The sequence below is a fragment of the Eumetopias jubatus genome, unplaced genomic scaffold (genome assembly GCF_037043125.1).
Source record: "Eumetopias jubatus isolate StellerSeaLion01/CBP00866 unplaced genomic scaffold, mEumJub1_p1.0 scaffold_9, whole genome shotgun sequence".
Taxonomy (NCBI): Eukaryota; Metazoa; Chordata; class Mammalia; order Carnivora; family Otariidae; genus Eumetopias; species Eumetopias jubatus.
In genome coordinates this window covers 119,028,944-119,055,066 of record NW_028274815.1, presented here as the reverse complement: position 1 = coordinate 119,055,066, position 26,123 = coordinate 119,028,944, and the positions used below count along the sequence as shown (strand labels likewise).

At 40.4% G+C, this 26,123-nt stretch overlaps 1 protein-coding gene and 1 pseudogene across 1 annotated transcript in view; one reads left to right on the top strand and one right to left on the bottom strand.

Moving 5' to 3' along the window:
* CTNNBL1 (catenin beta like 1) overlaps positions 1–26,123 on the bottom strand; it is a 161,247-nt gene that overhangs the window by 127,764 nt on the left and 7,360 nt on the right. The window contains exon 2 of the mRNA XM_028118615.2: positions 596–784. Coding sequence (XP_027974416.1) covers positions 596–784 — 189 coding nt within the window. The remainder of the gene's footprint in view (positions 1–595; positions 785–26,123) is intronic.
* On the top strand, positions 4,239–4,362 carry LOC114220871 (U4 spliceosomal RNA; annotated as a pseudogene).

Genomic DNA, 26,123 nt, shown 5'->3' with positions numbered 1-26,123 from the left:
AGGGGAAGAGCATTCCACAAAGGGCACAGAAGTCAAAAGGTCCAGAGGTAGGAATGAGTATGCCTTAAGGCATCTTGAGGAACAGCAAATAGCACCTCTTTTCCTAAACTGTACTTTCTCAATTACACGTAAATACCTAACCTCTTAGCTCCACCTTGAACTTCTCCACCTTTGCTGCTTTGCTAATGCCATCTCAACTGAAAAGCCTCCTTCCACGAGTTTGATAAAATGCCACTCCTCTTTCAAAGACTACTGACTACATTAAAAAATGGAAGTGCCTTCAGTGTGCCCGGTCTAGGAAGCCTCCCTGGCCCTCCTCAGTCAACAGCAACAGCCCCACAGTCCAGTGCTCGGGCCTCAATTAGGACACATAATCCAGAAGACTTTAAAAACTCTATCTATAATGATCTTTACACTTTGAAAATGCTTCCCAACTCCATCAGCGCACTTCACCTTCACGTCAATACTGTGCAGTAAGTATTCTTCGCCCTGTTTAACAGATGAAGCTGAAAAGCTCAGAGAAAATGAAGTATTTGACCTAAAATGACACTCTACAGACACCGCGTATCAGGGCCAGCCTCGCCTGCCACCTTACCTCTTCCTCTTCCTCCTCGCCCTCTCTGTCAATAATCTGCAGCAGTCTCTTTTTGTCATCGTCTGTTTCTTCTACCACTGCCATTTCCTCTTCCCGATAGCGGCCACGGTCTCGGGGACCAGCCTGCCTCCGACGCATTTTCAGCTCTTCCTCTTCATCATCCCGGGGACGTTTTGTGCCCCTGTTGGGCTGAGAAAGAAAAAAAAGAAACACAGGATTCCAGAGCTGGAAAAGACCTAGAAGAGCACACGTAGCAGACATTCTAAAAGCTTTCAAGGATTCACCAATGAAAGGCTCCATACAATATGATTTCTCCCACAAAATGAAGTAAAGCTCCAAGTGGTCATTTTTTCGGACCCGGAGTGATTCTATAAATACATGACTAAAGTCACCTACAAGGTAGTTGGCTTTTTTTTTTTTTACAGAACTTTTTTAATATGCAAAGTTTTATCACTTCACAAAAGTTGCTGTGTATATAGAAATCACAGGGAACACAGCCACGTTGAGCTGGGTTAGGCTCAATTTACTAGTTACAATACAATTCCCGACACCAATCCCTTCACATGGTTTTAATTCATGTCTATGAAAGACTACAGTCACTCACAAGTAGTTCAAGCAGAGAAGATTACCTATGTAACACCCAAGGGTCTACTGGACTCCGAAGTCCTACTTTATGGAAGAGTATGGTAGAGTAAGGCCCAGAGGTAGTATTACCCAGAGTCCCAAAGCCAGCAGCTGCACTGAAAACACAATTGGCACTTCCTGGTCCAGGGCTCTGGCCACCACACTGTTAGGTCTTCGTTTTGCCTTTGACGCTGCAGTACACAGAGGAGTTCTTAACAGTGGCCTTCCATTAAATTGGAATAAAATGAAGCACTACTGAAATGGGCTTCAGAGCTGAGGAGAAACAGCACTACACCAGGAATCAAACAGCCCAAGGTCTCCAAGCAGCTCAGGTTACTACTGGTGCAGCTCTGGCACGTCATTAACCTCTCTAAACCTTCGTTTCTTCATCTACAAATGGCAAACGGAAATTATAACCTTTTCCCTGTGAACTTCAAACGATGCTTCTGTGTATATGTTTACCATTTTTTCTCCAGTTTCACTGAGATATAATTGACATATAACATTGTGTACAATGTGATTAGTTGATTCATATATATATTGCAAAATGATTACCACATAAGTTAGTTAACACCTCCATCACCTCACAAAATTACCTTTTTTTTTTTTGGTGGTGAGAACATTTAAGATCTACTCTCTTAGCAACTTTCAAGTATACAATACAGTATTGCTAACTAAAGTCACTCTGCTATACATTGGATTCCCAGAACTTATTCACAACTGGAAGTTTGTACCAAAAGTTTGCAAACTTTAGTGAAAGAATGCTAAATGAGGGGCGCCTGAGTGGCTCCGCCCGTCAAGCGTCTGCCTTCAGCTCAGGTCATGATCCCAGGGTCCTGGGATGGAGCCCCGCATCAGGCTCCCCACTCAACGAGGAGTCTGCTTCTCTCTCTCCCTCAGCCCCCACCCCCACCCCGGGCTCACGCATGCTGTCTCTCAAATAAAGTCTTAAAAAAAAAAAAAGCCCTAAACAACAGTACTAAACAAAAATAAAAGATTATGACTATAAGGTAATCCACATGATTCTGTCTTCCTCAACAGAAGACATTTGTGTTAGGCTCAACGAGCTTTTCTTTTTATGTTATAATAACTACACACACTAATAGTGTGCTAGGTGAGACATGGTTTATTATGAGCAACAGAAGAGAATGCCACATTTGCTGCCAACCTGCTAAGTTGTTTGGTGGTGATAAGAGACAAATTTCTACCATACACAGTACACATCTCACCTTGTGACTTATAACCTACACTGCTACTGAACTCCACTATCCCAGTGTGCAAAGTCATTTCCCTCTATATTCACATACCCCGCTGGTTCCACATACCAGGTGTGCCAGTAAGTCTAAGCATATGACACTGCTTAGAAAACTCACATTAGAATATTTGGTTTGTAGGTTACCACCTGCTATTTTTCACTCTGTTCCTAGCCTCCATGAGATAGATTATCATTTCAAATGATAACACTCTACTTTTATAAACACAAAAATTATAAAAATCTATTGTCATTACTGGCACTTAGAAAAAGAGAAAAAGAAGAAAATCAACATGCCAGGTACCACGGACCACAAGCAAAAGGACGTGGTGGTTTTCATGTGAGAAAGGAAGGAAAGGTAGCTTGATCCTAAAGGAGGGCAGGCTTCAAACCAGAAATCTGTAGCTCCCCAGCAGGTAAGGAACTTCAGCCCCCTGGGAGCACTAATTCTTTCAGGCTCATAAAACGAGGCCTGCTGCGATTCTGATTAGCGTGAGGCTGCTGCAGCAGTCAAACCAAAGCACGGGCTCCACAATTCTCCACAGAAAGGAGATTTCTGGATTGTTTATCTCTGAGGGCAGAGAGAAAAGGCAGTGGACCACAATTAAAAGGAAAAAGCTAAATACTGCCACAGTTAAGAAATGCAAACCTGGAAGAATACTGGCAGTGTCATCTTTGGAATACATCTTCCTTTCTACTTTTTTAAAACAAACATCTCAAAGGTAGGGGAAGAGTTTCACTTTGACCTCTAATAATTTCCCCTGAAATAGCACTTCCCTCCTGCAGAACTTAAAGCACTTCTCTTAATCTTCACCACATCTCTGGGCAAGAGAAGTAGGTTAACAGTTCTATTTTCTAAGCAGGGAGAGGGGAGGCCTGAGATCGTTTAATAAACTCTTGCAAAGACAACCTGGTCTCAAAGTTGAACCTGATCTCTGGGAAGTGTGCTAATCTACCATGATTCCAGGACCCTAACTGAGATAGGTCCAAGGGACTTTCAGTCAAGAACATATAGCCATAAATATAAGTCATGTAAGACCCTGGCCAAATTAAAATAATATTTGGCAAACCAATCATTAAACAAATAATGTATTAAAGAACTGCAGAGCTTAAAGGGTCTTCAAGTAATAAGGTGGCCCAGCGGCAGTTCCAGGCTTCCATTTGGGTCATGTCTAAATGGGGAAATGGAGACAGAAAGGGCCAGGATGGATTCTTGAGACAAGGACAGCTCTGTTAATCATAAGGAAGAGTCTAAGCAGAACATCCCTAAGAGGGCAAATTCCAGGTTCACTAACTGTTTCTACAACTCCCTTCTCCGCCAGACATTCAGCTTGAGCTCCTCTCTTGACAACTCTCCAGGAGAGCAGAGCAGAACCCATTAGGGTGCTCGGCCATGATTCCTTCACCAGCATTATCAGCTCCCACCTCCAACAGATAGGTAAGCTGTTCAAAGGCCCGGAGATATTTTATTTCTGCCATTTTTTTTCTCCCAAGGCAAAATTTTAAAAACTTTTGTTCTTCCCAACAAGGGTTGTCTCTTTTTCAGATACTAACACTCCAAAAAGAGAAGTTTCTACACATTTCTGAAATTTGACCACTTTGAAGAATAAAGGTTGGGATTCATTTCTTTAACAAATATTTATTAAATGCCAACTATGTATAAGGCCTGTGCTGACAACTGGGGACATAAATGTAAGACAAATGCTGCTTTGCTATCAAGGGGCTTAACAGTCTAGGACATAGCTGCCCAATTAAAATGAAATGCAAAGCTTGGCGCAGTGGCAGTATCGTAGCCAATGAGGTTTATCCAAGGCGCGATTATTGCTAATTAAAATGAAATGCAAACCATAGATGTAATCTTAAATTTTTTAGGGGCCACATTTTAAAAAGTAAAAAGAAGCAGGTGAAATTAATTTTAATGTTTTTAATCCCATATATTTAAAATATTATCACTGTAACATGTAATCAGTATTTTAAAAATTACTAATGTGATATTTTACTTTTTTTTCGTACTAAGTAAGTCTCTGGAGTTTGGCATATTACTTTACATTCAGAGTGTGTCTCAACCCAGCCCCAGCCCCATTTCATGTGCCCAACTGCCATACACAGCTCACGGCTACCATACTGGCTACCACAGGTCTCCACAGGTCTAGAAGATTTTCATTCAAGAGCTTTCTGTTCCCTGATAAAGCCAAAATGGAACCATCTTTCCAGCAACACTACATAAAATATGGACTCATAGAAAGCCGAAGTCCTACTTGTGAAAGGTCCCCACAAAAAGTTATAAAGCTAACAATACCCTGACCTGGAAATAAACCTCTACATTATATTTACCAATATTCGCTACTGAGAGAGTGATCAGTTACACAAAACAAAGCAAAAATACGTAAGTGGGGAAGAATCTCAGAGCTGTCAAACCGATTCCACTATAGAAGAGCCAAACGGCTCTGGATTCAAGAAGGGAATGTAACACTCGCAGCCTGTCAGAGGTCAACAGCTCAGGCATGAGCTCCCTTGTGTCTTACAAAACCAATCCCAAAAGGATTAAGCCATTCTTACCAGTCACCTTTGGAGATTAATTTGTTTTGGTATCGGAAAGGTGTTTGGAATCCCTCAAGATGAAGGTATGACAAAAGAAAACTGTTCCTCATAAAGTCATTTCTTTGTTTCTGCTGCCCACAAGATCAGAGAAAAAATGATTAACTCTTAACTTCTGATGTACCAGAACATCATCAGCCTTTACCGATTTAAAAAATCTTCTACATTCCCTGCCTTGCTCTCCCGATAGGTGGTGAGCGGTATAAATGCTCACTAAGCATTTGCCACCATGCAACCACACAGCCGGTTGCCTTTCTAGGTTACGTAAAGGATTTCCACTTGTTCAAAGCTTATAGTAAGCTTCAAGATTATATATATGAGAAGCTTTTACTTTCCAAAGATCTTGACGCCTCTTGTGTGTGTGTGTGTGATGGATGATTATATATACCCATCCCCCTGGAAACAGAAATCAAGACATCTCCATGAAAGCTTGGAAAGAGTTAAAAAATCAAATAAGCAATCTGCCTACGATACTCCCTGCGTACCCAGACAATATCCAACCTAAGCTGCAGGTTTCATTTTTCCCTCTCTCCCTATTTTTTTTTCCTTAATTAAAAAGCAGTGAGAAGCTGTAGCTATAATGAGGAGCTGTGGGAAAATGCAGTTATATTGGGCTCAAAGTAATGTACCATAGGAAGAGGCTACATCACCAGAACGAATCCTAAATTAAAACTCCACTATGAAACCAACTCCATTTCCTCTGAGCATGCAATCTATATTATCGCGTTTATGGTCTTGTCTCGACCTCAATTAGACTTGGGGGTGGGGGTGGGAGAAAGGGGCCTTCTGTAATAAGCAATAATGGCGTCATTATGATAAATTATGAAAACACCCAGTGTAATTATTAATGTGAAGAGCACATCTATACCAGGATTTTAACAGTGGAGATGTGTATTGCCGGGGGGGGGGGGCGGGGGGAGTCGGTGTCTAAGTAAGTTCAATATTCCAAGTTACCTGGGTTAGGAAGGGGTGATTTCCATAAAATGTACTTTCATGTTAATGGAAGAAAAAATACATTCTATTCTATTAAAAAATGGAAAAAGTCAAAGAAAATCTTCTATAACATCATAATAAGCCAGGAATTTTTCACCTAGCACCAGGAAGCTTCAGAACTTCAGAAAAGGGCCTTTCAACTAGGGTCATGAAGTACTATTTCCTAAATATCAAACAATGGGAAAGACTCAGAAATTTGAGCTCAAAGGGTAATCTAGTTTATCCCTCTCTTTATAGAAATAAGGAAATCTGAGCCCAGTGGCTTTAAGCAATTTGATTGTGATGGGCAATAATACAAAGCTTCTAAGTCCCAATATAGTGCTTTTCCTACTTTGCAATACTAACTCGCTAACCTATTTGCAAGTGGTGATACCCTATATGGAGAATGAGTTTAGTAGTCAAATTTTCTTAAATTCAAATGCTAGCCCCTCTACTTAGTTAGCAGTCCTGGAAAATAACTTACCCCCTCTAAGCTTGAGTTTTCTCAATCTATAAGCTAGAAACAATAACCACTTTCAGATATTTATGTATATATGTATATTTTAAGCACACAAAGGCCAATGTTTCTTTTTTTAATTTTTTTAATTTTATTATGTTATGTTAATCACCATACATTACATCATTAGTTTTTGATGTAGTGTTCTATGATTCATTGTAAGGCCAGTGTTTCTAAAACGCCCAGCAGAGTTTGGCTCACAGAAGATAATACAAGTAGCTTCCCACCTCTCTTGCACACATTTGGTTCAAAAATCAAAGAACCTCAAGGCTGGAAAGGGTGTTGACCACTAATAGATTTTAAAAGGAAAATCTTTTTTTAATGTCAAAATATGACAGACCCTACCCCCTACTGTACCTTTTAATAGCCAATGACTGAGAAAGAACACGGTGACAAATATATTACTATCTATCTGGCAATACTTTTCATTCCATTTGTGTTTTTAACTCCTACACTTATGAGAGGGAGAGAGAGAGAAGGACTAATTTTGAGAGATAGAGATTCATTCTACAGAAAATGCCTATGTACATCTGTCTGGATTCACAACCTCCTGCGGTAATTCTGAAACACTAGAGACATCCAGACTTTAGGAAGCCTTGAGTCTAACCCAATCGTCTATCTGAGGTTTGAATCCCCTTTAAAACATCTTCACTGGGTATAGGCTGGGGCTTTCCTAACACTTCCAGTGACCAGAAACTTAACCCCCCCCCCCAAATTGTGCCCCTTCCATCTTTGGATCACTCAGAGAGTTTGTTAATTTGAGGAGAAACCTTACAACTTACAACTTTCTTCCTTGGTCCTTAATCTTTCTCTTTAAGGCAGTATAAACATGATTAGTCCCACTCTCACATTAAAAAAAAAAAATCTTTGGATTATTTCAAGACAGTAATCCTATTTCTTTCTTCCTCTATCATTACCTTTTCTTTTTCAGAATAAATACTTTCACTATGGGGGTTGCATACAACACAGGGGGAAAGGTAGATATACACATAAATTCCTTCCTGCCATCAGGTTTCATAATTTTAAAGCTTTCTGATACCTCTAAAGGTAATTAGACATATGGAATGTCACAAACCCAGGCTGTGGACGGATTGGTAGAACCAATGTGAAATGGTCAGAAATCATCTGCTGTTAACCTCGCCTGATTACATTTTGTCAGAATAAAAGGGAGTTTTCAAACATTCATTTTTACCAGATGGTAGTGAGTGGCCTGACCCAGAAGTTACAGATGAGCTGTAGTAATGAGTTTTCCCTTGCCTTTGCTGGCTGCACATTCACTGGTGACATTTTACAACTAGGACTTCTGGCTCAATCAATATTTGCAGGCATGAAACCTGCCAAAGTTAACATCAGGGCTCCCTTGCAAATTTGCTTAAGGCACCAGAACTGAAAAAGCTCACAATCTCTAATGCTGCAACTACCATCAACCAAAGTTCATAATCCAGGATCAAAGCCATCAGAGACAGAAAATGCTACCTACCTCAACACAAAAGACTGTTGTGATGACTAAAACACCTTACAAAGAGGCCCTATGTAAACTATAAAGTGCTATATCAACAAGGGATTATCACACATATTTTAAGAAATATCTGAGAAATATCCCAGGTATTCATATACAATTACATATTATGTCTTTACAAGACTTAAAGCTTAAAAAAAAAAAAATCAATGAATCATGGCAATTTACTACCTTTTTTTTCTGGAAGAAAAACCAAGTACCAGAAACGCAAAATCTCAAAGCAAAGTTATCGCAAATATAAAACAGAACTCTCATTTACTTAATTCCCAATTAAAAAAAAAACAAAAACAGGTACTGAGAACGCAATAATTATTGGAGAACATGGGTTTTAACTGCCCACGAGGGGGGAAAAAAAATCAATGTATCAAAAATTAAAATCACCAAGACTCTCACTTAAGATCTACAATCTGATTGGCTGACAAGTAATGTGGATGTGATTTATGATTTAAATCACTGGTCATCAATTAATCAATTTTTCCCACCAAAAAAATTCTTACTTCTTGTTAAAGCCTGAATATATATTCATCTCACCTCCAAAGGGTGTGTAGATTTCTTTTTTTAAAAGTACAAACTATACTTTAGCGTCCATGATTTACTTTGACATCTTCTCTGATTAATTCTGCAGCTGCATCAGAAAGCTGAATGTTGATTCAGTTTCTTTATTTATCAAGGCTAACAGAGGCAGATACTTGTAAAATCACTGGAAGGTAAACTACCTCCATTTTAGCAGACTTATTATGAATGTTTTGTCAGTTACAGAACCATCATCATTCATTCATTCACTCAAGAAGTGTTTACTAAGCTAATAGAACCTGAACATCACTCCATTAGGTGCTAGAGGGAATATTAGACATCAATCCAAACAACAATAACAACAGAATTGCACTGATCTAAAAGAAGTAGCATAGTACAATGCAAAGAGCAGCAAACCAATAATCTGAAAAAAATCTAGGTTCTTATGAATCACTTAAGAGTCACATGACCTTAGATAAGTCATTTGATTTATCAGTGCAGCATTTATAAAAATGCTCTGCCCTTGCTCTATCTCACAGGATTGTCTTTAGTAAAATAAGGGAGAGTAAGATTAAATAAGATAAAGATACAGCACTTTGAAAAGGTGCTAGAACCAAAGCTTAAATTTCTCTTAATGATTGCTAATGCAAGTCCTATATATACACTTTTATAATTACTTAAAATCAGCTTTTGACAAGGAATGTTATCAACAATTATGATCACAAAAGAAAAAACACTGAGCAGCCCATAGGCATACAAAAAAGGGACCCAATGTTACTAGAAATCCAAAAAATGCACACAAAAACCATAAGATATCAGACTGGACAAAAATGGAAAAATTAAAATCTAGCAATGTGTTGGTGAAGATGTGGAGAAAGAGGAGCTGTTAAAACTTGCTGATAGGAGTGTAAATGAGTATAGGACTAATTGGTGATAGCTAATAACAATGTAAATGCATATATTCTGAGGCCCCAGCAATTCTACTCCCAGGTATATATACATTACAGAAATTCTCAGACATATGCACAAAGAGATACTTAAAGAATGTTCACTGGAACATATTTGTAATAAGAAAAAAGAAAAGAAAATTTCAATCATCACTGGTTGCACACATAATAATAAAAAAATGGTGGGAATAATAATCACCAAATTCAAGATAGTGATTGCTTCTAAAAAGGGTAATAAACTGGATTAGGGAGGGGCACACAGTAAAATGGGATTAGGGGAGGGTATACAAGAGACTTCAACTGTATTTATAAAATTTTATTTCTTAAAGATCTGAAGTAAATTTGCCAAATGGTACAGTTATGCACACACTTGGAGAAAAGGGGGACCACCAGAAGCTAGCAGGGAATCATGCAGAACAAATGACGCCCCACTGGTTGCAGTTCCTTGATGTTGTTGCAGCTCACTAAGGTTAAGGGTTTACAACACCTTTACCTCAACACGATCTTCACAAAGTTACTCAAGCAGGCAGAAAGAGAAATGTGGATAAATGGCAGCACAGATAGGTAGAACCATAATTAGTTGAACCAAACAAGTATAAGCACTGTGGAGTCCTTTGTTTAAATTCAAAATAGCAAATATATAAAGTCCCCACCAGGGGAAATGTGACTTAAAAACAATTCAGTCAGAAAAGAGCTGATGGCTTCAGTAGATCTCCAATTCAATGAATCAACAGGATGACCAACTCTAAGTATTTTTAAAGCTAATGCATATTAAGGTCACACTATTAGAAGTGTAATATCCAATTTGGCTACAGTCTTGCAGCACCGAATTAGCCACCACACTTGAAAAGGAGGCATTAAATCTAGATAATGCATGAGAAGGATAGTACAGGGTCTGGAAAACCAGCTACAGAAAAAACCAATACGGGAATTAGAGAAGATTCAGGGAAGGACCCAGGAGTCACCTTGGGCTATTTAAACAATGCCCTGGAATGGGGTAAATACATACTGTGCTACCATGAATAGCAGATCACTTTCCTTTCCTCCTTCATTCTAGAGAAATCCTACTCAGCCTTAAGCTCCAGCTCTAAGGTCACCTTCTCTAAGAGTCTTCCAAAAACTCCAGTAAGACCTCTGAGCTTCCTCAGCAGTGTATCATCATATTATACATCTATCGGCACATAATGCATGCATTAATTAATCTCCATCTCCTCTACTAATTCACAAACTGGGTCCTCAAGAGCAGGAACCGTGGGATCTGACCCTTGCTGCTAACACCTCAGCACCCAGCAGTGCCCAACATCAGTGCAGGCACTCAACCCACACTGCTAAATCAGCGAGAGACGGGGAAGAGGACAGCTAAACCATTGAACCAGCTAAATCCAGGAATCATCACCTATTATTAGCAAATGTGTATAAGGTATACATATTCTCAGAGGTCCTTGCATCGTTAGTGTGCCCACAGCCAGGCAGGATTTATTTGCACCTACATATTTGATCATTTTATGCCATCCTGGGTTATATTTTATGTATCACTTAGTTAATTCTCTAATGGTGGCACCAATATAAAGGATAAGAATAGTAAAACTCAGATTCAGACAAAGAGTATCAGTACAACCTCGTAACTTACCGACGAATAAACCAAGACTCAAGGAAGTGACAGCACTTGAGCCTGAAGTCATAGACAGAACTAGGTCTGAAATCTCTCACTTTTGCAGGAGCAGTACACACAACCTTCGGATCCCTTTCTTAGTCACAACCCCAGAAACTATCATCTTAAAAGCATAATTTTCATCATCTCTCTCTGTTGCCATTGTCTTTCAATTAACATTAAAGTCTCTTCTGCTACTTTTCTGTCTATGGCTTTAACCAGGAAAGCTCTTTTCTGTCATTGCTCCTTGCCCATTGGTAAAAGCTTAGTGCCATCTCTCTCTATGGAGACTGCAGTAAGAACTTCCTCCCCCAGACCATTTGGGGAACCCACCCAGTCCACTCTGAATCTTTAAATATTAAGTAACAAATTAATATGGCAATGCTATTTTAAATTATTTATAGTTTTAAGCCAAAGCTCAGATACAATAAGTTCACTTTATTATTTCGGGTGACACAAAGGTTAAATACTCTATAAGCGCTTGTCACAGAGGTTGGGGAGAGGTGGAGTAGTCATTCAGCAACCAGCAGCCCCAGAGAGTGGTTTTGCACATAATATAGCACACCTGTTACATGTAATTATGCTGACAGAGAAGATTCCAGCCAGTGGAATACTGCCTCTAGCAATGGACAATTTCATTAAGACTAAAGTGGGGCAAGGTAATCTTTAATTACCTTTTCTATAAGTTGCCTCTGAGGTCATTGCCGAGAATTAAAACTTCATTCCTCTTTCAAACAGAAAGAGTGGTTGGGGAGAAAGGATGTATACTTGCAGGAAGACAGATAGGAAAGAAAAAAGTGAAGATGTGTTGAGAAAATGCGAAGGAGAGGGGGTGAATAACTGGGGACTGAATTAGTGAGAACGAAATCATAAGTAAGAAATAAATAATTTTATTTATTTACATAATCAAGGTCTTTCACAGTTGCTCATTAATTCCTTAACAGTTCTGACACGGTTTTGATCCCAGGAACCTGGGACATTAGCTACTACCATTACTTTAAAAGTTAAAACTTATCCACATAAGTCTGTTACACAATAGCTGACACATTTATTTCAGGGAAGACAGAACTCATATCAAACTTTACTTTGAGTATCCTGTTAAATAGAATATTTTTCAATATTATGGGTAATACTTTAAAGTCTGAAAACATAGCATGATTATATAATATACTTTCTTTCTAGCGCCGAATTACCTCTTTCAGCTTGAACAAAGTATCTGGTGTTACGGCCTCACTACATGCCTGTTGATGAGCCCATCAAAAACAATGAAAAGAGATGCTTTCATGTCTACCTTTGTCTAAGATGCACTTTATTTTCCTCAACTCGAAGGTTTTACTATTTCTAGAAGCTCTACAAACCACTGAAGTTAGCAAAACACCTCCATTCCCAATAAAGACAAGTATGGGGAATGAGTTATTCTTAGAGTCAGAAATATTTCCTCCAATTGGAAGTGATTTTTTAATGGGTATGGGATATATGGGGGTGATGAAAAAGTTTTGAAACTAGAGAGAGAAAGGTGGTGGTCGCACAATATTGTGAATACACTAAACACCAAGTTGTACACTTTAAGACAATTATATGTTACATGAATTTCACCTCAATTTTTTAAAAATTGAAATCTCAATTACAGGGAGAAAGGAATCAAGTACAAATGGTACAAGTACAAAATGGCATAACCATTTTGGAAGAAAGTTGGGCAGTTTTTAGAAAGTTTAAACGTACACCCACCATATGACCCAGGCCTTTCACGCCTGCCTGTTTATCCAAGAGAAATAAAAGCATATGTCCACACACACACACACACACACACACACACACACACACACACACACACAAAGAAATATTTTCTCCACCTAGAACAAAGAAAGAACACTGCCACCTGGCCACATGGAATATGATCAAAAGGAATTCTCTAGGAGCCTGGGTGAATGCCTCTTGCCCTACAAACTCCCCCTGCAAGCTCTATCCCCACCACAATTCTCTTGCAAGAAGGCTATAAAATTGACTTTAAAGTGATTTTAAACTAAGAACTGTTCACTTCAAGAACATTTTAGGACACTCAATTTCCTAACAGTAGCATCTAGTAGACCAGTTAAGGCAAAATGCATATTTTGGTGGGCAGGAAGGGACTCTACCAAGGATTAAGATAATCAAATAACTGTCTTATACAGAAATATAAATAAAGAATAAAATAATGTGAATCATCTCTCCCCTTTTTAAAGTTTTCTTTGGAGCTTGGCAGGCTTACGGTATAAAAAAAAACAAAAAAACCTTAAGAACTGGCTGCCTTGCAAGAAACAACAAATGTTGGAGAGGTTGTGGAGAAAGGGGAACCCTCTTACACTGTTGGTGGGAATGCAAGTTGGTGCAGCCACTTTGGAAAACAGTGTGGAAGTGCCTCAAAAAATTAAAAATAGAGCTACCCTATGACCCAGCAACTGCACTACTGGGTATTTACCCCAAAGACACAGATGTAGTGAAAAGAAGGGCCATATGCACCCCACTGTTCACAGCAGCAATGTCCGCAATAGCCAAACTGGGGAAAGAGCCGAGATGCCCTTCAACAGATGAATGGATAAAGAAGATGTGGCCCATACATACAATGGAACATTACTCAGCCATCAGAAAGGATGAATACCCAGCTTCTACATCAACATGGATGGAACTGGAGGAGATGATGCTAAGTGAAATAAGTCAAGCACAGAAAGTCAATTATCATATGGTTTCACTTACTTGTGGAACATAAGGAATAGCGTGGAGGACATTAGGAGAAGGAAGGGAAAAATGAAGGGAGGGAATTGGAGGGAGAGATGAACCATGAGAGACTGTGGACTCTGAGAAACAAACAGGGTTTTAGAGGGGAGGGGGAGGGAGGATGGGTTAGCCCGGTGATGGGTATTGAGGAGGGCACGTACTGCATGGCGCACTGGGTGTTATACGAAAACAATGGATCATGGATCACCACATCAAAAACTAATGATGTATTGTATGGTGACTAACATAACATAATAAAATTAAATTTAAAAAAAGAATTGGCTGCCTTAGAAAAAGGTATCTGAAAACAGTGCAAAGGCAACTGGTTTTTTTTGCACAACGCAAAGACATTACTACACGTTATGGTAGCTTTACTTTCTGAGAAAGGAAAGGAAAGTGAATTTTTATAAGCAAGTTACCTCTGTGGATGAATCTCTAGTCAGTTGAAACAAGCTCAGAGAGAGCCATCAAAGCAAACTACCCATTAGCTGTCAATTTAGAAGGACTCCAGAAAACCAGTCCCAGAGCTCCACTGGTACCTTCGCCAACAACCTCTTAATCTTATTTGTAACACCTGTATTAAAGCAGCCTGCCATCAATCCAACTCATCTCAAATTCAAATTACTCAGAAACTTGAGAATCCTGGCAAACGTACCAAAAAACACAGACACTGGCTGAAAAACCCTGCACACAAGGGAATTTGGCCACCTCTTTTAAACAAAGCTGCGTAAGTAAGCCAGGATGGGCCTCCACAGGCAAAGTCAGATATAAATCTCACAAAGGGCTTCTTAGGAGGCACTGAGGTCAGAGAATCTTAGGGTTTAAAGAAACCATAAAGAATTCCTCCACCGCTTCCTCACCAAGTGATTATCCAAGCTATGTAATAGTTACCATTAACTGTGTGCTTATTATGTTATCTTTTTACTCCTCGCACAGCTCTGCTAGGTAGGGAACACCCATTCCCTGTTTTTTCAAGTGAAGAAACCAAGGCTCCGGTGGCTTGCTTAGCGAATTGCCTAAGGTCAAACAGCTAGAAAATAGAGGGGCTGGGATTGAAACGCTCAGTTTCTGTGCTTACTACAGATCTGTTTCCCAAGGCTACTTAAACTTACGTGAACTTTTAGCAGCTCTACTACTTTCTGCTTTAGAAACCAATGTGTGTCCCAGGCCTGTACAAAACATAAAGCACATAGGAAATTGATGCTAAACTAGTCCCATTAAAAGGGGAGATTGGTGTGCGCCTGGGTGGCTCAGTTGTTAAGCTCTGCCTTTGGCTCAGATCATGATCCCAGGGTCCTGGGATCAAGCCCCACGTCGGGCTACCTGCTCAGCGGGAAGCCTGCTTCTCTCTCTCCCACTCCCCCTGCTTGTGTTCCTGCTCTCGCTAACTCTCTGTCAAATAAATAAATAAAATCTTTAAAAAAGGGGAGAGTGGGAGATTGGTGCAGTGAGAAGAAAATGGACTTCAGTAATCAGACATCCAAGTCTGTTACTAGAGTGTGACCCTGGGTAAATCATCATCTCATCCCCGGAAAAAGCCCCTCCTAGCGAGGAAGCACCTAACCCAGAAAAAGTACTTAATACATGTTAAATAAGAAAAAAAAAAATCGAATGGAAATGGGTATGCCGGATACAACAACATGAAATAAAAACTAATCTTGTTGTTTGTATTATCTCTTACATTTTGCTTCCAAGGCTGGGTAAAGAGAAAACAGAAATTATGGCCCACAGTAAACTTGCAGCAAATCTTGGGCAAATAAATGGATCAATCAATCTGTTGCTTTGGAGTCAGACACTCCAGTTTAAAAAAAAAAAAAAGAAAAGCCCATCAACTCTCAGATTACTACAGTATTAGAATCAAGCTTTTATGAAGATCATCTAAGACAATGATCAGGTCACTGCCCCTCACAAACATAGCTTAATCTACTCTCCATTGAGAAAGAAGAGGCAAGAAAGAGAAGGCAACTGTGGAGGCGCTAAGTCTCAACATAAAAAGAAACCTGGAAGAGAACCAAATTTAGCCACTAATCATTGATTCACTGCTTCATTCATTTCCTTATTCCTTCTTCCTTATTACCCTTATTCTTTCCTTTCTTCAGTCAACAGACATTTATTGAGCATTTACTACATAGCATGCACTGATCTCGTCACCGTCCTTGAGGAATTCAAAGTCTAATGGGAAGAAAGCCACATAACCAAGTAATTTCAATACAGAACTGTTAGGAAAGGCAGTCCACGCATGCGGTATTTCCAACCCCACTTGGCTGCATAGGAATGGGGCTCAGGCCCGGAACACTTCCTTACCAAGAGGTAAGGAGCCCATACAGCTTGTGCCAGGCTTCTCACCTTGTGTGACAATGTCTGTCTCTGTTTCATGCTCAGTGAGTATTCCTTTGCTCTGCTTAAGCATGTACATCAGTGCCCCTCAGGCACACCACTAGCTTTTAGGTCAGGGTCCTTCTGCTGCCAAGAGAGAGGGCTGCATGTAGGCCACTGCCCTGCACCAGCTTCAGAGGAAGGGCGAGGGCCCCACTAGCCACAAGGAACTGACATATATCCCAGGAGCTGGTCTTGCTTTGTCTCTTCTCTGTGTGAGTAAAAAGCATCATTCCATCCAGTATTTGACCACGTGGTGTTTTCACTGGCAACTCCAATACCGAGATGCAATGGGCAGAAGCGTCCTCCCCCGGGGACTGGTAACTGACAAGAGTGTTCTGCTAGACAAGAATGATACACATGGTAGACTCGAGGCAAGTACAAGACTGGGTGATGGTAGCATTCTGCTGCATTCTATTTCCTAAAGCATTTCTGTTTTTAAGCTCCCTTCATCCACCAGAGCCCTCAATTAGGGAAAAGATTCTGCCATCTACTTCCTCGTGTCTTTGGGCAAGTTACTAAACCTCTGTGACCTTCCTTTCCTCATCTATAAAATGGGAATAAGAATACTGACTTTCCCAGGGTTGCTTTTAGGATGAAATGCACTAACACCTATAAATCAAACAGCACAATACCTGGCTCTTAGTGAGCTGGTACTTCCCAGCCTTTTGTTTTGTTCTTTTGGTGGGGTGGCACAGGGAGTAAGTAGAAAACACAAATTCTGTTTTACTTCATTAAACGTATGACAATTTCTACAAGCTCCTCTATGAGTTGCTTTTCATTCACTTCAAATTAGGACCATACTATCCCTGTAAGTAACCCTCTTTTCCCACAAACACAATCTGTCAATTGATGGCAAATCTGCCATTAATGCAGAGGCAATACTTCAAGGCCAGCTGCACACTGCCTCCTGATATTATCCTTTTAGGCTTGGTGTCACGCTCCTGAAAAAAGCTCTACTCACTGTACTCAAACATCGAGAAGTTCACATGATCAGAAGTGCCTCTGCCTCACACAAGGTGAACCATGGCCAAAATTGCTTTTTTAATTAAAGTAAGACTTCCTGAACCTCTTGCTGACAATCACAACTAGCACATGGAGCCCAATATCAAACAACAAGTCTCCATCTTGCTCTAATGGTGATTTTAAGCACACAGAGGAGGTAGGGGGAAAATTCCTAATTTAAACAAAATGTTTAATCTTCTAATTATGGGACAGGCTCCAAAAAGATGGAGAGTGATTTGCAATCTTCATTCTGGAACCCGCATGCAACCACTGGCATAAGTCATGTCGGCCAGAAGGCAGACACCACCTCTTCTTCCCCCACTGAGTTTTCTGTGTCCTTGTAAGTTCTGTGGGAATGAAAGAAGAAATCTTGGGCAAAAAAAAAAAAGTAGAAGAATCACAATTTGTCTCCCCACGTTCATTATGCTGAATGAGGTATAAGGATACCCAGTAAGAAGCCAGGGAGATAATATTCAGTGACTTTACACTGGCAGATTGAGCAGCCTGAGGGCCTTTGAAACTCAAAAGTCTTGTAAAAACTGCCCAGCTCAGGTGGTGCTTAAGCAATTCTTTTTATTTGCTGAAAGTCCTGTCATCAGTGGTAAGAGATGCATTGAGAATTAGGGTGGTGCCCACCAATGGCACCTTTGGTCAGAGGGAAATCTGTTCCTCTGCAGATATGCTTGTACCAGTACCTATTTGTGTTATCTCTGCCCATTCAGATCTCTGTGCTAACTCAGGAGAAGTCCCTGCCAACCAAGTCTGACAAGTCTGATGGCAGAACTCCCACTGGAGAATCAGCAGAGACAGCAAAGGCAGGCAATCATTCCCTTTCATTAAAGAGAGTTCTTCTTAAGTTTGGTTGGGTTTTTTTTTTGAAAACAAAAAGTAGCCATTCACAACTACTGCTCACTGCAGTCACTGACACAACTAGCAGAAACTTTAATTTCCCCCTAAGCCAACTAGAAAGAGCTATGCCCCTGTAATTACTCACTGTAATGTAAAACCAGACGCAGAGAGGACGGCCACAGCAGATCTGGGCGAGACTGCAGTGATATTTATTTAATCATCAGTCCAGACCATCTGCAACTGTTTTGCAGAAGCACACAAAGTTTATGGATTCCAAAGCTTCTTACAAGTTACCAGGTGCTGAAGGTCAGCTGCACTGTCCTCGGGTCCACTGGGGCTGCTTTCTTCATTCTCTTCAGGCCAGGGTGCTCAACAAAAGGCACCATGCCCATGTTTTCTGTGCCAAGCCTGGCACAAGGAGAGTGTTGCTTCTTGATTAAGCCAAAACATAGATTAAATGTTTAGAACTGGGAGATTCTGAAAACAACCTAGGTGGGAAAGCAATTATCCTAGGGAGAGCAGAGCTTCAGCTGCAGCCCCCTGAAGCATAAAGGTGAATTCTACCCACTTTGAACACCTAAGCTGGCCAGACTGCTCCCCTATAATCTATTCTACATTCTGCAGATGCAGTGCTCTTTTCAAACATAAACCAAACTGTGGCACTCCACAGCTTCAAACCCCTAATGGCTTCCCACAGTACTGACAACAAAATCTAAACAGTTTAAGGTTACCTCCCCTCCCCACAGCCAACCTCTGTCCTTAATTGTCTCCTTCTCACTCACCATGCTCTAGCCATCTGCCTCAAACATGACAAGCTTGTTCCCACCTTAGGGCTTTTGTACCGCATATTTCCTAGGCCTATGCTGCTATTCCCACAGCTCTTCATAGAGCTGGATCTTTCTCATCATTCAGTGCTCAATTCAAATGCTACCCCCCCCAAAAAGGCCTTTTAGAACCTTCTGATGCTCTACCATCACTCTATTACATCAGCCCATTTTTTCCCCTTCATATCCCCATTTGAAATTATCTTGGTTTTGTGTATGTAGTATTTGTTTGCTTGCATGGGAGTTCTTACTTATTTGTATTTGTTTTTCTTGTTTATTGTCTGCCCTGCCTCCCTGGATATAAGTTTCATAAACACAAGGTACTGCAAATGTCTTGTGCATATCTAGTCTCAGTGTCTAGTATAACAACTTGCATTTAGTAGGCATTTAATAAGTATCTGTTGAATAATTAAAGAAGGGAGGGTTCAATATGGATCACTAATCTAAATGAAATTTACTAACCCTCCAAAATCAAGACTGGCTCACAGGCTGTCAGCATGTTTCACAATGCCATAGAAACACTGGTTAGTTCTTTGCCAACCCCTGGTGAATGATGAGGAACAATGGCAAAGACAAGACCAAGATGAACTTGTAGATTCTCAAAGTTGCAGAATTTGAAAATTTGCAAGCCTCTTGGATACAGTGTTGCCCAAATTGTCCTTTCACAGGAGGATCAGATGAATTAGCAACAGTGATTTCCAATGGCTGAGGCCAAGACCCAAAGGTTGGGTCTTATAGGTCCAGCAAAGGCAGGCTTTACCATATGAGGCAGCCCCAGCCCGGTTGGCCAGAGTCCTTCTGGATGAGGCAGCAGTTGGGAGCCAGAGAACAGATATACATACTCGGGAGGAGGAAAAAAGAGAGAGAAAATGAGAGAGCCAAGAGCAAAACACAAGACAGAAATGGGGCAGAGGTATGAAAAGGTCAGGAACAAACACATGGGGTGTCAGGTGACTGCTACGATTTAGATTTCGTGGGCCAGTGGGTGTGTGAATTTGGATATAAGACTAGCTTAAAGATATAGTGTCAAGGCCATCAGACAGGTAAATGGCTCCCCTCCAGAAAGATAAGCAGCCATGAAGGAAAGGGGCACTCCACAGAAGGCCAGGTTAAGCTTCTGTTTGTGAGTACTAGTTTTTCTTGAAAGACTCACGATTAGTGAGCACTAGTAATTGCTCAGATATTCTTCAGTCCCCAAGAAGATGGTAGCGGTGGGCAAAGAGATCTAGAAGACATGCACGATGAAAAATGAAGACAGGTTACGCTAATTTGATTTCTAGTATCTTAGTCTTCAGTAACTAATAGAAGAGCCCTAAAATTTTACAGTTCATCCAAAGATGACCAAGAATACTAATGCTTCATTCATCATCCACAACTTTTCAGGACACTGTGAAAAGAAAGCAAAAGGGGCTTCAGAGGTTAGATTTTATCCTATTTTATCCTATTAAACAAATAACACCACTAAGAAGTGACAGCTACACCAAAGAAAAGCAAGAAAAACTGTAAACAAAAAACTGTAAACAAAGAACTCAAAATTTCTCTGTAACATTCCCAATGTTTTAATGCAGGAGTAAAAACTTCCCACACTTCAAAGGATCATGAGAGAATCTGGGCACAATTAACATGCATTCATAATAATGACCCTAAGACAACAGTCTGACCTATTGAGAAAGGCAAGAATGTTTGTTTTAGAAAGAACTCCAATTCCAAACAAAATGATGAAAAATTCAAGTTTTGAATATGGAAAAAAGCACTGTTCTGTTCTGAACCCCATTTTATCACCGGAGGCAAGTCACTTTCCATCCCTGTGCCATGCCTTCCCCATTTGTAAAAAGAGGAAGTTCTTGTTCTGGTACTCTTGCTCCACTTGTAAGTTTCTGCTATGTGGAAAATCTGTTCATGAGGAGTGCCACATTTTCCAAAGACACCAGATAAAAGAGGAATTAGTGCAATTCAATACAACCCATATCACCTTTTTTAGAAAGGAACCTCAGGGGCACTTGGGTGGTTCAGTTGGTTAAGGATCTGCCTTTGCTCAAGTCATGATCCCGGAGTCCTGGGATCAAGCGCCACACGTGGCTCCCTGCTCAGCAGGGAGCCTGCTTCTCCCTCTCCCTCTGTCAAATAAATAAATCAATAAAATCTTTGAAAATAATAAATAAATAAATAAATAAATAAATAAGGAACCTCAATGGGGGTTTCTTTCCACGACAACCCCCAATTCATCAATGATAATGTCTTTTTCTTATTTCTTTATTGCTGCATTTTAGCATTCTGTTGATTCTTTGGCATCTTTACCTTCCTCTGTGCAACAGTTGCTCCTGGCCAGAGCCCCCACTCCATATTTCAGCTTCTCTGTCAAAAATTATGTACCCTTAAAATGCTCAAATTTCCCTTATCATTAATGATAAGCTATTAGCTGTTCCCATGAAGTATTAATGTTTGAAGAGGCCAGTAAAAAATAACAAGACAAACTCTAAGCACAATTCTTTTATTTTATCCAAAGCTGTGAAGAAAACAGAATTCCAACATGATACACCAGCTGGAGACTGATGTACTGTTAATGCTTACGTTTATTAAAAATTCCAAAAGTAATTTTAAACTCAGTTGCTCTTAACTTGGGAGGGGGTCAAATAAAAAATGTAATCCTCAATTTTATGTGTTAACAAAACAAACACATAAATAATGCCAAACACTAAAATTAACTAGTCAGGAAACGACAGATGTTGGCGAGGGTGCGGAGAAAGGGGCACCCTCCTACACTGTTGGTGGGAATGCAAGCTGGTGCAGCCACTCTGGAAAACAGTATGGAGCTTCCTCAAAAAGCTGAAAATAGAGCTACCCTACAAGCCAGCCATTGCACTACTGGGTATTTACCCCAAAAATACAAATGTAGTGATCCAAAGGGGCACCTGCACCCTGATGTTTATAGCAGCAATGTCCACAAGAGCCGAACTATGGAAAGAGCCCAGATGTCCATTGACAGATGAATGGATAAAGAAGGTGTGTGTGTGTATACATATATTAAAAAAAAAAAAAGAATGCGGGTGCCTGGGTGGCTCAGTTGGTTAAGCAACTGCCTTCGGCTCAGGTCATGATCCTGGAGTCCCGGGATCGAGTCCCACGTCGGGCTCCCTGCTCAGCAGGGAGTCTGCTTCTCCCTCTGACCCTCTTCCCTCTCGTGCTCTCTAACTCTCATTCTCTCTCAAATAAATAAATCTTTAAAAAAAAAAAAAGAACGCCACACACACACACACACACACACACACACACACACACACACAATGGAATATTACACAGCCATCAAAAAATGAAATCTTGCCATTTGCAACAATGTGGATGGAACTAGAGGGTAGCATGCTAAGCGAAGTAAGTCAATCAAAGAATGACAATTATCATATGATCTCACTGATATATGGAATTTAAGAAACAAGGCAGAAGATCATAGGGGAAGAGAGGGAAAAATGAAACAAGACAAAACCAGAGAGGGAGACAAACCATAAGAGACTCTTAATCATAGGAAACAAACTGAGGGTTGCTGGAGGGGAGGGGTTGGAGGGATAGAGTAACTGAGTGATGGACACTGGAGAGGGTATATGTTGTAACGAGCACTGGGTATTACATAAGACTGATCAATCACAGACCTGTACCCCTGAAACCAATAATACATTATATGTTAATTCATTGAATTTAAATTTAAAAAAAAAGAACACCAAACAGGGGCGCCTGGGTGGCTCAGTCGGTTAACGGCTACCTTCAGTTCAGGTCATGATCCCAGGGTCCTGGGATCGAGCCCTGCATCGGGCTCCCTGCTCAGCAGAGAGCCTGCTTCTCCTTCTCCTGGCCACTATGCCTATGTGTACGCTTGCTCTCTCTCTGTCAAATAAATAAATAAAATCTGGGGCGCCTGGGTGGCTCAGTCGTTAAGCGTCTGCCTTCGGCTTGGGTCGTGATCCCAGGGTCCTGGGATCGAGCCCCGAGTTGGGCTCCTTGCTCCACGGGAAGCCTGCTTCTCCCTCTCCCACTCCCCTTGCTTGTGTTCCCTCTCTCACTGTGTCTCTCTCTGTCAAAAAATAAATAAAATCTTTAAATAAATAAATAAATAAATAAAACCTTTAAAAAAAAAAAAAAAGAACGCCAAACAATCTGTTCAATAAACAAGCATACCTGCCTTTAGAATATAGTTAGACACATTCAGAGGGAAGCATCATAATACTCTGTGCTTGATGTCAAATCCTTCTCAATTCGGTCAATGGCTTTGGACATTGCTGGGTAGTTGAAGGGAAGTCTAAGGAGCCCAAGCAGATAATCTGCTCACAGGCAACTGATAATCTATAATGAGTTAACAGATGAAAATATACTGTGGTAGTCTCACTAGATGTTTCACTGAACTCAGGACAAAGATAATCTAGTTTCTATTTACCAACCCACAATGGAGATGGGGTTTTAAAATTTAGGCCAACACACTTTCAGATCAGTCAGTCCTAGAACACTACAGAAAAGAAAACGGCTTTGAACTATTCAGCTGAAATACTAGAATCAAATGGCTGACTTTGGAATAATAAGAGGATCTCTGCTATACCTTTTCCTAACTCCAGTGTCTCTATAGCCATACAAGACTCAAACCAAAACTAACCACTTCCTCTGGGAACCTTAGGGGAAAAAAAAGAAAGAAAGAAAAAGAAAAGAGTAATTTGTAAATGAGATTTCAGGCACCAGAAAAGGGGAACACTGAGATATCTCAGCAATATCAAAGAGACCTGGGGAAAAGAATTACTGTGTTGATGATATAATTCTTGATATCAATGACTGCTAACTGTGGTGGAATGGGGTTGTGCTTTAATCTATTGAGAACAGCCCTATACTGTGGCATGTGTGGGTGACAAACTGTTCTCATTTCCTTTTATAGCATTCTAAACCTTAATCTCCAAGGGACCAATGACCTTGGGAATACTGAGGCAGCTTTGTAGAATTAAAAAAAAAAAAACATTTTTTTCTTTTGCTACAGCATGTGTGTTGATTGTAATTATATCAATACTTAAAAATTAACGGCTAACATTTACTGGGCGCCTACTATATACTACTTAGCACTACCCACCCTGTCTTATTTAATCCTGTATTTAAAAACAGATGGTAAAATGGAGATTTTTTTTTAAATGGTGGGCAGAGATACACTGTTATAAAATCTCCATTTTAAAGATGAAGACCTGGGGTGGTTGGGTGATAGACATTGGGGAGGGTATGTGCTACGGTGAGCGCTGTGAATTGTGCAAGACTGTTGAATCATAGATCTGTACTTCTGAAACAAATAACGCAACATATTTTAAGAAAAAAGAAAAAGAAGAAGATAACAGGAGAGGAAGAAAAGGGGAGTATGTCAGAGGGGGAGACGAACCATGAGAGATGATGCACTCTGAAAAACAAACTGAGGGTTCTAGAGGGGAGGGGGGTGGGGGGATGGGTTAGCCTGGTGATGGGTATTGAGGAGGGCACGTTCTGCATGGAGCACTGGGTGTTATGAACAAACAATGAATCATGGAACACTGCATCAAAAACTAATGATGTAATATATGGTGATTAACATAACAATAAAAAAATTAAAATAAAATTAAATTAAATTAAATTTAAAAAAAAATAAAAAAATAAAGATGAAGACCTGAGGCTTATAGAGGTTAATTGACCCAAGGACACACGGCTAGCAAATAGCAGAGGTGGGATTTAAACACAGGCAGTCTGACCCCAAGTTAGTGTTCATTCACTACACTAACATTAAAAGACACCTAATGGACACACTCAGAGGGCACGTGCCTTGAATTATTCTCTCCAATAGAGCTGACAGGCTTTTCTGAGCCATCCACATTCTCCAATGTAGTTATTTTTACATCTGAAAATTTCTCTATTGGTGTAAATTTTATAAATTCAATCCCCCAATTTATTTTTTTTTTTTAAGTAAGCTCTATGCCCAACGTGGAGCTTGAACTCACGACCCTGAGATCAAGAGTTGAGAATGGTCCACTGACTGAGCCAGCCAGGAGTCCCTCCATCCCCCAATTTAAACGACACCTAGTGAGGGACTGCAGAAAGGTATGGCTGTCTTCCTCAAGTTCACCTCCAAAGTTAGGCATCTCAATAAAAACCTACCTCCAAGGAAGCTGAAATAGGTAGGACTGAAGTCTATGACCAGTGAAAACTGTTCTGTTGGCCTATAGAAGAAATAAACCCATGTTCACCATGCCAATACGTGATCCACAAAAATAAAAAGACCAACCAGAAAGCTACGTATTTGACAAAGTTCCAAGAGTCTAAACTATGATGATGGCAGCTGAAATAGGAAGGAATAACCTGAAGAAGTAACGCTGCAAAGCTTTCCTGATGACAGAGCTGCTCCTGCCTGTGCCACCAAATTTTGTTCATTCTTCTGTAACAGCAATGATGCTGTGTACTGGAGTATCAGTTTTCAAACCTGTGTGATGCCACCCTTAGACTGCAAGCTCCATGAGAGCAAGAACTGTGGCTTAAACATTTTCAGATCCTGACACCATCTTGACCCCTGAGAAAGGAGTTGGACCTCTTTGTTCACAGGATCTTATGATCCATGAGGAAAAAAACCTTGTCTCTCATCTTTGAGAAATAGCTCCAAGGCTTCTTTAAAGTCTGCAAAACAGTGGCACCCCTGACTAAAATGCAGAATTGGGGGTAGGTGGTGGAGCAGGTGGAGAGATACAGAGAATTACGTGACCCCAGAACATCTGGCCAGAATGTTCAGTAGTTAGATACATGAAATCTAGATCATGGCCAGAGAGCTAACAGTTGTCTATATTGAGGTGCTGAAAGATGGAAGAATGGATGAGTTCATCTATGATGAAGGACAAGATTATGGAATCACTCTAAGGAAGAGTCCAGAGTAATGAGGCTCAGCGAGGGGCGCCTGGGTGGCTCAGTCGTTAAGCGTCTGCCTTCGGCTCAGGTCATGATCCCAGGGTCCTGGGATCGAGCCCCGCATCAGGCTCCCCACTCCAAGGGAAGCCTGCTTCTCCCTCTCCCACTCCCCCTGCTTGTGTTCCTGCTCTCGCTGTGTCTGTCAAATAAATAAATAAATAAATAAAATCTTTAAAAAAGAGAGAGAG